Consider the following 10,202-nt stretch of genomic DNA (forward strand, 5'->3'; position numbering starts at 1 on the left):
TATTTGCTTGGTTGAAGCACACAGGGCACAAGGCCCCCTCCAGAACCAGTGGAGAAGTTATCCATTAGAGAGACTGTGGCCTTGCACTCCCTAGGACCAAGCAGTGGGCAAACCACCCACTTGAGTGACTGTGGCTTTGCACTCCCCAGGATCAAGCAGTGGGCAAACAACCCACTTGAGAGACTATGGCCTTGCACTCCCCAGGACCAAGCAGTAGGCAAACCACCCACTTGAGAGACTGTGGATTTGCACTCTCCAGGACCAAGCAGTGAGCAAACCACCCACTTGAGAGACTGTGGCTTTGCACTCCCCAGGATCAAGCAGTGGGCAAACCACCCACTTGAGAGACTGTGGCTTTGCACTCCCCAAGACCAAGCAGTGGGCAAACCACCCACTTGCGAGACTGTGACCTTGAATTCCCCAGGACATTGCACAGGGAATGTAGCCCCCTCCAGGACCAGTGGTGTGGTACCATCTTCCAGCTGAGGTGCCCCCCTTCCCCGTCCCCCTGAGGTGCCTGTGTATTTTCGACCTGATGCCCCTGTAGTGTTCTCTCTGTGTTGTTGCAGGAGTCAAGTGGGGCCTTGGCCTATGTGATGTGGCCCTGTGGCCCTGTGGCCCTGTGGCCCACAGACATTGAGGACTGGCCAGTGTCCCTCCATTTGTATATATAAATATACTGTTTTGATTTTGAAGCACAACTTTCTACTATTTTGTCTTATTACACTCACTTTAATCAATTCCTTTTGTCCTTGCATTATTCTTGAGTGGTACGGGGTGAATATGTGATGTTATTGCATCTGTTTGTATGTTTGGTGTTGAGGGTGGGGATGTTGCGTGTGTGTCACTCTTTTTACTCCCTCCTCCCTTGTATGCTAGGCGGCAGTGCTCACTGTGGCCGTCTTCGCCGGCATTGCTGTTCGTAATGCATGAGGAGGTATACAAGCATGGGGAAGATGTGCAACTCGGGCTCCATGGCGTTGTGGTTCTTCCTTGAGTCTCCAGACGTGAGTCCTTTGCCTTCTGTGTACTGTTTCCACCATGCTTTTGATGTCGTTGGTATCACCGTGGAAAAGGTGGCCGATAGGCCTGTTGTAATAGTGTGGGCGGTACATTTTCTTCCGCCTGGCTGTTGGCAGTTACCACCGCAGTGCTTGTTGCTACCACTGTGGCGGTCGGTGTGTTAAAGTGGCTGTCTGTTTGGGCAGTTTCTGCCGTGGTCATAATTCCATTTTTTTTACCGCCGGCCTGTTGGCGGTATTACTGCCGCTTTATCACCGACCGCCAGGGTTGTAATAAGGGCCATAATCCCTACAATAGAGGAGGCTTGATAGCCCCATACTTTGAATCCTTCGTTTCAACACAGCTACAGTGACTGGAATGCTGACTTCCCCTGGCACAAACAGAAGAACAAAATATCTGCCCAGAACTGTGCAACCGCTGTTCACAGATTTTGTCATTTAGGATAAGAGGACCACAGAGTGATACCTCTAAAACTGCTGCACTGCATTCTATAGCCACCTCCTAGTATTGGAGCTTAGCCCTTATTGTAGCAACAATACAAACCAGAGCACCTTTAATTGTGCAGGACTGGCTTCCACGTACTGATGTAGCAGACTCATAAACCCCTGCGGGTTAAGACAGGCCTTCCTTTGGTTGGGAACCTGCTTCAGGGTGAAACGCTACCACCTTCAAAAGACCAGGCAATCATCTGACATTCCAATAAGGCAGTTCTGATGCATGCACATCTGGCTCTTATAGTACAGTATGCATGGGGCTCCAGAGGTTCAGAACCCCTGACCCACCTGTCACTGCACTTGCTACGAAGTTTGGGTGGGGCTAGGGGATAATCACACATTTGTAGGGAGCCATTTGTAATCTTGGACAAACAACACATGAAGAGGTCAGACTGAAATTGGAGGTGAACCTAGGGAATAGTGTTGGTGAGAGGGACTGGGATAACGATAGTAACAATTTGCAGGATTTTTGCGTAATATATGCTTTCAACTCTTTCAATTCAGTTACCGCCACAAGACTTATATAACATTTAAGATAGCTGGAAAAATAAAAGGCCCGTCACACACACACTGTCCCAGATGCAGCTGGGACAGTGCAGACTTTTATAATGTGGTATGGCAAAGCGTGACCATTAGTCTGTTTGGTGACAATCGATTGTCTTCATGGTAACAGTGACAGGCAGAATAAATCTTTATCCATCTGACATATGTCTCCTTGGTATTGGGTTGCGCCCTAAAAATTCCAAGACAATAAACCGATTAATGGATTTGGCCATACTACAATCACAATGTACTGGAAATCAGGTTCAGCTCCATTTGTGTCATACTGGAAGCATGAGGTGAGCGAAGGCTCAGGAGAACATGCACAGACGCCGCCCCCGGCTCTCACCCGGTGATTGATCCTGAAATTGGGTTACAATTGGTGGAGGTTAATATGCTCATGTCGAGTGAAAAATTATGTATGGAGTAATACCTAGAGGAGACAACGGCCCCCTAATAAAGTTAGAAATAGTTTTCTTTTTTGCCCATATGAATGATATGTTTGTGTCCTGCATAGTATCCTCCTGCAGAACATCAGACCTATACTTCTGTACTGGATGACACCACAACGTTATTTCCTTGTTCTGTAACTATGCCTCCAATTACTGGGATACTGGATTAGTATATGGTAGAATGATCTTCCTGTTCAAGGCTTATTGCTTAATGACTTATCAGCCTTTGTTGAATCCGACTGACTGTTTGCAGAAATCCAGTGAAGATTTTGATGAACGCTGTAATTCCTTATGCATGAAGAATGTAGTAAGCCCCCACAGACTTGTGTCTAATAAGACGATACATTCCTGTGTCCCCCCAGGGCTGGCACACTGCATGCAGCGTAGTGCCAACGCAGGCACCCTGCGCCATGGTTCCTGCGTTACACCAAGGATTATGCTTGTGCAAGAAGATACAGCTTCCTGCAAAAACCAACCCACTGAGGCCTTTCCTCTTTTTCAATGTGCTGCAGAATGAAGCAAACTTAGAAATAGCTAAGAATGAGGAGAAACATTTTACGCCTAAAAAGGCAATACTATTTTGACTCATTCCCAGGTTTACTAGTGTTAGTGACTCTGAGAATGTGCCAAAAACCATGGGTGGATGTGTGGGAACACCCTTGCTCCACCCATGGAATGCCTTCCCAGGCCAGAATAATGCAAGGTAGAGACTTGCGCTGCCTTCCTTTACTCCAGATTTACTATGCTGCGTGAGGTGGCTCTGCATAGCATAGTAAATCTCAATTAAGGGCTTGCGTTGCCATTGCATCACCTCAGGTGGCTCAAGGGCAATGCAAGCCCTTGATAAAACTGTCCCTTAATGTCTCTGTGTTTAAATTAAAAATCAGTACCTGACCTAGTGTACTGTAATCTGGTGCTCATGGAAAAAACTCTAATGCCCTAGGGAAATCTTTGCAGTACATAAAACAAATTTCAAAACATATTTACCCCTTCATCTGTCCTCCTTGCCCCAGTCCTTACCTTTTTGGGATATGGATTGGGACTTGAAGACATCTCCAAAAGGTAATGACTGGGACAAAGAGGACTGTGAATCGGGGTAATGAAGATTACCAGTAAGCACTTGAAACCTCCCAACTGACTTAAAACTGGTGATATCCTAACATTCTAGAAGAAATCAAATTTGACCCTGACAGCATCACCACTTACAAGGATATCATGCATTTGCTACACACCAGAAGGAAATTAAAGAAAGATATTCAGCAAGCTGCATTCCTAAATCAATGGGCATCACTTCTTGAATGATTACAAGGTCTGGCCGCAGTACTTCGCTCAATGGTTAGCCTGATGACGTTCAGTGATGACTCATTGCGGTCACTTGTAAAAAAAAGAAATATTAGCCGGCCAAAGAGCAAAATATACCATCTGCAGGAATTTTCTATACGCCATAGATCTTCTGCAATTAGATTCTTCTGTAATTTTCACTCTCTCTCCAGCATTGATCGAATCCACACTCAGGACACAACTTGGGCGACATGTTTCCACCAGGACAGCCAGGCTTGCGTACAAAGGCAGAGTTTTCACATTATATCTGATACCTTAAGGCTGAGGGTTACACAGCCCTACCTCATCTGGAACATGCCCCATGGGGTGAGACGATTGTGGCTCCTGCTGTGACAGGGGATGCGTCCCCTCAAGACATTACAGGCTAGATAGTTCAGTTCCTCTGCTGATTGTAATCTTTGCCATAGCGGCGCCCAAGATTTTAAACATGTTGTACTAATTTGCCCAGCCTTAACGCTTCATCACCGCAGGTGGCTGCACCCTATTTGTTTCACTTTTTCCTTCAATACCGCTTCTGAGTTATCACATGCTCTCCTTATTCCGCCAAATGAAATGTTTTGTGTTAGAGTTTTTAATTATTTTAAGTGCTATTTAACACTGTATTAATTTAACCACTGTCTAGGAAAGTTTAATCCTTTTATTTTTTCTATGGTTCTTCATAAATATGTATTGTCTTATGTGGACCTCCAGTGGAGTTCCGTAACATAATAAATAATAAACTTGAAACTACCAGTAAGTACTTGAAACCTTCCCCACTGGCTTAAACTGATGATATCATAACATTCTAGAAGAAATCAAATTTGAGCCTGACAACATCACCGCTTACAAAGATATCATGCATTTGCTACACACCAGAAGGAAATTAAAGAAAGATATTCAGCAAGCTACACTCCTAAATCGATGAGCATCACTTCTAGAATGATTACAAACATTTTTCAGTTCCGATCCTAACGCATCCTTAGGATCACAAACATCCAAGTAGTAGGCGACAACTTTCTCATGTCTTGATCAGACCAACCATTCCTTTTGGCAGTTCCAGGCCCTCGATCCCACCCTGGAAAGTCACAATTACATTGTGTTCTGTCTTTCAAGATTATGAACTTAATATATATTTTGCTCTTGTTCATAATGGGATAGCAAGCATTTACCAAATAAGAAATTATTGTCTGCACAAATAGCAAAACAAGCACTAATCGAAGACTTGCTATTCTGTATTTTGCTAGGTGGATACGCTTTTCAGCTATTCACTAATGACAAATTATTTGGATTCAGCCTCAAAACTGGCATATTTTAAGACACACAGTTATATTATTATGAAGAATGCATTGCAGGAGCTTGCTCTGTTGAAGTAATTGTAGGACAAATTCCGAATGCTAATTGAAGCCCTGGTCCAGACCAACCTGAATTTGAAATACAGCCTTTTCTCCTGCATTCCTGTTTCAGTGCTGACCCCACTGAAGAGAGTACTTCCTGGTGCTGTCATATTGGTGAACGACTGGCATCTATTAGTAACTATAACGTAAGGAGCCACGCATTGTCTCAAAATCAAGAAGTGCCAGATGTAAACATTTTAAATTATACTATCTCCATTTGCATACCACTGGCCAGAGACGTTTGAAGGCGCGGGCAGTTGCTCAGGGCCTTCCAAGGGGCCCCAAAGAAAAGTACATTTTCTCCTTATCTAGTCACCTCTCAGTTTTCATGGATCAGCACCTCTCCTTTCTGCCTACCTCCACCTCGGAATCTATCTCTCTTTTCCCAGTGTTATCTTAAGGATTTTGGGGTCCCTGGAAAGACATATTTCTTCTGTTTTTGTCTGAAACCCTTTTCCTAGGAAGTTTGTTCTGCATCATGCGGGGCTCAATTAGAAAGAAACTTGGCACTAAAATTATGAACGGGGCACCCAAAATATGTCTTGCCCCGGGCCACAAAAATCCTTAAATCGACACTGACAATGACCTGCAATAGCATTTCCCATCACCTCAGACTTTTACTATCACTCCTGCAAATTAGAATGGATTTAAAACCCACCTCTTTAAGAAGCACCACATTACTCAAGTATAGCCCTCAGTTTCCCCTGCCTTAGGACCTCCACTCCCCCCGTTTCTCTTCTTCGGTTTGTATGCTATACCGAGTTAGTTCCCCTTTTTTTCTCCTTCCTCTAGTTCTTTGGTTGTACAGTATGTTTTGCTACCTGTTTAGGTTTGCAGTGTAGACCCCATTGCATACCCTTATACATAAACATATACAGGCATTCCTCACTTCATGAATAAATACTTTTATGCTGGTGGGAAATGGTGAAATTCCAAGCACTTCTGTATTGATATCCTGACGCGTTCATTTTTGCTACCAGATCTTCAGTCTTGGCTTCTTTTAGTGGCAGAATCAAAAAAATATTGGCAGAGTATCTTACTGTTTGAAGGTTTCTTTTTCTGGTTTGGACGGGAAAACGAAACAGAGTGAAGATGCAATTATTGAAACTGCCCTGGCTGGAGTGGGCCTGAGGTTGTCCGACATCTGTTTTTTATACTATGGGGCTGCCCAACTGCAAAATGTCACACATTGGTTTGCGGAGGGTCCTAACTCGGAACAGTCCCTGCTGGCGCATTCCTATGGGGACTACACATTGTCGGATTTGTCTTTTAGGAGACGGGGAGTCCTGACGGAGCAGACTTGCCTGGTGTGGAAATGGACGAGTTATGGCATAGAGTAGCGGTACAGATGCTGAAGAGAGATCTCCGTTTGCAGTAGACATCCTCTCCTGGATATCCAGACCATTCCAGATCATAAAGAAAGACATGTCCTTTAGGGAACAAATGTGGCTGTTATATTATAAGGGACTTGTTTGAATGGCAGATTTCTTTCCATAGCCCACCATCAAAAATGGTTTGGTGTGGGGCCCGGACAATTCCTGAAATATGCACCATAGTGCATACCATGAAATGTATTTGGCCCACTTTCCCTGAGGCCCACTCAGAGAAATTGTTTATCAAACAGCTGTTGGAAGTAGGGGGGTTTTGATGTTCGACCAAACACTTATCATAAGCACTGCTGAAGGATAGAAAGGGAAACATGGATATGGCCTACCATAGATCGGCAGATGGTTGCCCCAAGCTTCTGAGGGCTGGTGACTGGAGAAGAGCTTGCAAACAGGTAAACGCGGGCTTCCCGAACACCCAATTTAAACAAATCCAGTTTCATTTTATACATCAAACGTATCTCAACACATGAGACTGTCACGGATTTATCCTCACAGAAGTGCTGTGTGTGGGAGATGTGGGGAACTGGGGGCCCCTTTTTTACACGCTCTCTGGAGCTGCCCAGGGGTGAGTGATTTTTTGGGACCAGGTGTGGACCCGTCTGTTACAGATGACTGAAGGCATCAGTCAAAAATGTCTACTGTAGGCACTTCCTTTCAATAAAGGGCATTCAATGAGGTTTGCACATGTTAGCGCTGGCGGCCTGTGTTGGCAAAACTTCATATATCGATTCATTGGGTGACAGCGCAGCCCTCTGAGTTTGGGAAGTGGCAAAGACATAGACAGAAGTAGGCACTGAACAAAACGTGACGGAAAATTCACGGGAGGCCTGATGGAATGGGCTGAAATGTTGACAAAAATACTTGACCCCCTGAATAACAGTCCTCCTTGATCAAGCAGGAGAGACCGATTGGAGTGGTGGCTAAGGTGGCATCTTGTAATACTGTGGAATCTGCTCAGTACTTATGTGGGGCTACATACACGGAGCATCCAATCTTTATTTAGAGGTGTTCTCCTTGCGGACGCATCTCATATTCTGTGCAATATATCTGAATGGGACTCCTGTGTGTGTGGTGGGGCGGAGGCAACTGCCTTTGCTTGAATGAGTACTGTTACTGTCATTATAGAAAATTAAAAAAACAGAATTAAGAAAGAAAGATCGGTTTTCTCTCTTAAATTCTCCTGTTTGTGTCCACTCCCACCCTGATCCCGCGATCCCCACACCTGTTGTCACGCTTTGATTTATGCCAGTTTTTTTTTAACTAGTTATCTGAAAAAGCAGCATCTTTACCCTCACCCCCACCCCACCCACTACCCACCCCCGCTTTCGCAGCTACAGTTGGGGTTCTGATGGCCTGATAAGCTGTGTCTTGTAGGTGTCCCTTGTTTGTATGTATGCATGCAGGAAATGGATATACCTGGGCAGTGCCGAGGTGCGGGATGAATGGGTTGGTAAGTGAACCAGGAGACAAAGAAATACACTATTAAAATGTCGAAAAAGGGCGGAGAGCAGCAAATAGAATGAGCGGAAGAGGGAAGCAATGTTTGATGGAAGAAGAAAGGATGGATCGACGGAAGTGCCTAAGGATGATTGAAAGGATGGATGGCTGGGTGGGTAAAAGGAAAAATGGATGAAAGAGTGGAGGATGGATATGGGAGGATGAATGGGTTGATGTGTGAACAAAATGGTTATTAGATGGATGGAATGGTGAAAATATTGGATAGATGGAATAATAAAGCAAAGAAAGATGGAAAACAAATGTGGGTGAAAAGTTGATTGAGTGAACAAATAGGTGGATGGAGTGGTGAGTGAAGACTGAAAGGATGGAAATATAGATGAATGGATGTCAGCGTGTGAGGAAGAAAGGTCAAATACATGATGCAAAGGTGAACAAAACTATTCTAGGTGGGGCTTATTTGCATCGCCCGCCCGCTGTCATTAGAGGTTTGATTCAAAGTTTTGGGCATTTTAATTTTTCTAGCTACCCCTTGATCGTAAACATCGGAGGTCTGAAGCCATAGAAAGCGACAAGTCGCACTTTATAAAATACTGACTATATATTGAATATCAAAGTGCTCTCTCCATCACTCTTCCTTTCTCTGTCCACTGTGATCCTATCATTTTCTTTCACAAGTTATTTATGTCCCATTACCAGATTTGAATGGTCGGTGCCTGATAAAGACACTCACAAAAAACTTTCACAAGTCATATTCCTTAAGATGTGCCGCAGCTTGTAAATAGTGATGATTTTATTTCATTACATTTGAGCTAACACCACAAGGAACAACTAGATAACAGAGATTTATGTCCATATGTGACCACGAACTGCTGCCGAGAGTACCTAATTTCTTACCTGACTGACTATGGTTGAGCTAAACTCGGATCTGTCGAACGTCCACCCGTCTTTGCAGGGCTCCACACTTATCGCAGTCCTATTGGTGATTGTGGCATTGGGGGCCAAGAGATTCCACTGTAGCACACTGAACCGCAGGCACTGCTCTGGTGCGCCATTACTGTCCAGTGGGATGGACACCTTCAAAAGGTCCTCAGTGCTCAGGCTCTGGGTATACTTGAGGTACCATGTTGCATTATTAGCAACCTGGTGAATATGGCAGTAGTGCTCAGGGACTGCTGCCAAGAAGTTCTGTGCAAGATTGTGGATTGAAGTCAACATAATTGGAATAGAAAGAAGTGCAACGTGAAAGATCTGGAAACGTCCCATTCCTCCAACGTGATCCAGAAGGTCACCAAAAGCCATGTCTGTAAATCAAATGATTTAGTTTTTTTTGCCCAGGAAAATCTTACTACAGGACTCCGATGACAAAACCTTGAAAACTCCAAACACTGACGAGCAGTTGGCAGCCGAATTAAATCATATGATGGTTGTAATTCAGGAAAACCCCAGGGCTGCAAGCAGAGACTTTTTAACAACACCAAGCCAATTTACTACTCCATGTTCATGTACACTTTTATCCACCAGAGAATAGGGAAAGTTTTGTCTCGTGGTTTTCGCCAGGTGTTTTGGTTCTCTTGCAGTTCTTGAAGGCCTGAACATTAGTTTCTGGCTGAGTCCAGGTCCTCTGCTAGAATCACTTAGCACTACAGCCAAATAGTCTCTGGTGTTTCCGCCTTCATCGACTCAAACCTATTATAGATGAAGCATCTACAGTGTGCATAACTGATTAGGCAGAGGTTTCAGTAATTAACTTAATTTACTGTGTCGCAAAGCATGCACCTTGACCGCTACATCTTAAAATCTGATTTACAATGTAACCCTTCCTCTTCATGGGCACTTAAATGTTAAGTGGCAGTGTTATTATTTGTTATCATTGGTAAAGGGTATGTTGGACCTTGCTAAACCATTCAGAAACAACATTGTAGAAGTCTCTCCAGGAGAGTTTGAAGTCTCAGTCACATCATGAGTTAATGTTTTACTCTTCACAAGGGTCCTGACGTTTCCACGGAGGTACCAGTTGTACATTAGCTTTCTTAATGGAGGATAAAGTACAATAGGCAAAGGAGCATTTTAGTTTAAAAAAACAGAGACAAAGACTGGGGAAGGGGTGAACTGAGAAGTAAACAGCATGATGTT

The 10,202-nt window shown here is 44.1% G+C and overlaps 1 protein-coding gene across 1 annotated transcript in view; it reads right to left on the reverse strand.

Moving 5' to 3' along the window:
* LOC138259998 (solute carrier family 22 member 6-A-like) overlaps window positions 1-9,368 on the reverse strand; it is an 850,707-nt gene extending 841,339 nt beyond the window's left edge. The window contains exon 1 of the mRNA XM_069208044.1: window positions 8,964-9,368. Coding sequence (XP_069064145.1) covers window positions 8,964-9,368 — 405 coding nt within the window. The remainder of the gene's footprint in view (window positions 1-8,963) is intronic.
* Between the last annotated feature and the right edge of the window lie 834 nt (window positions 9,369-10,202).

The sequence above is a fragment of the Pleurodeles waltl genome, chromosome 9 (assembly GCF_031143425.1).
Source record: "Pleurodeles waltl isolate 20211129_DDA chromosome 9, aPleWal1.hap1.20221129, whole genome shotgun sequence".
Classification (NCBI taxonomy): Eukaryota; Metazoa; Chordata; class Amphibia; order Caudata; family Salamandridae; genus Pleurodeles; species Pleurodeles waltl.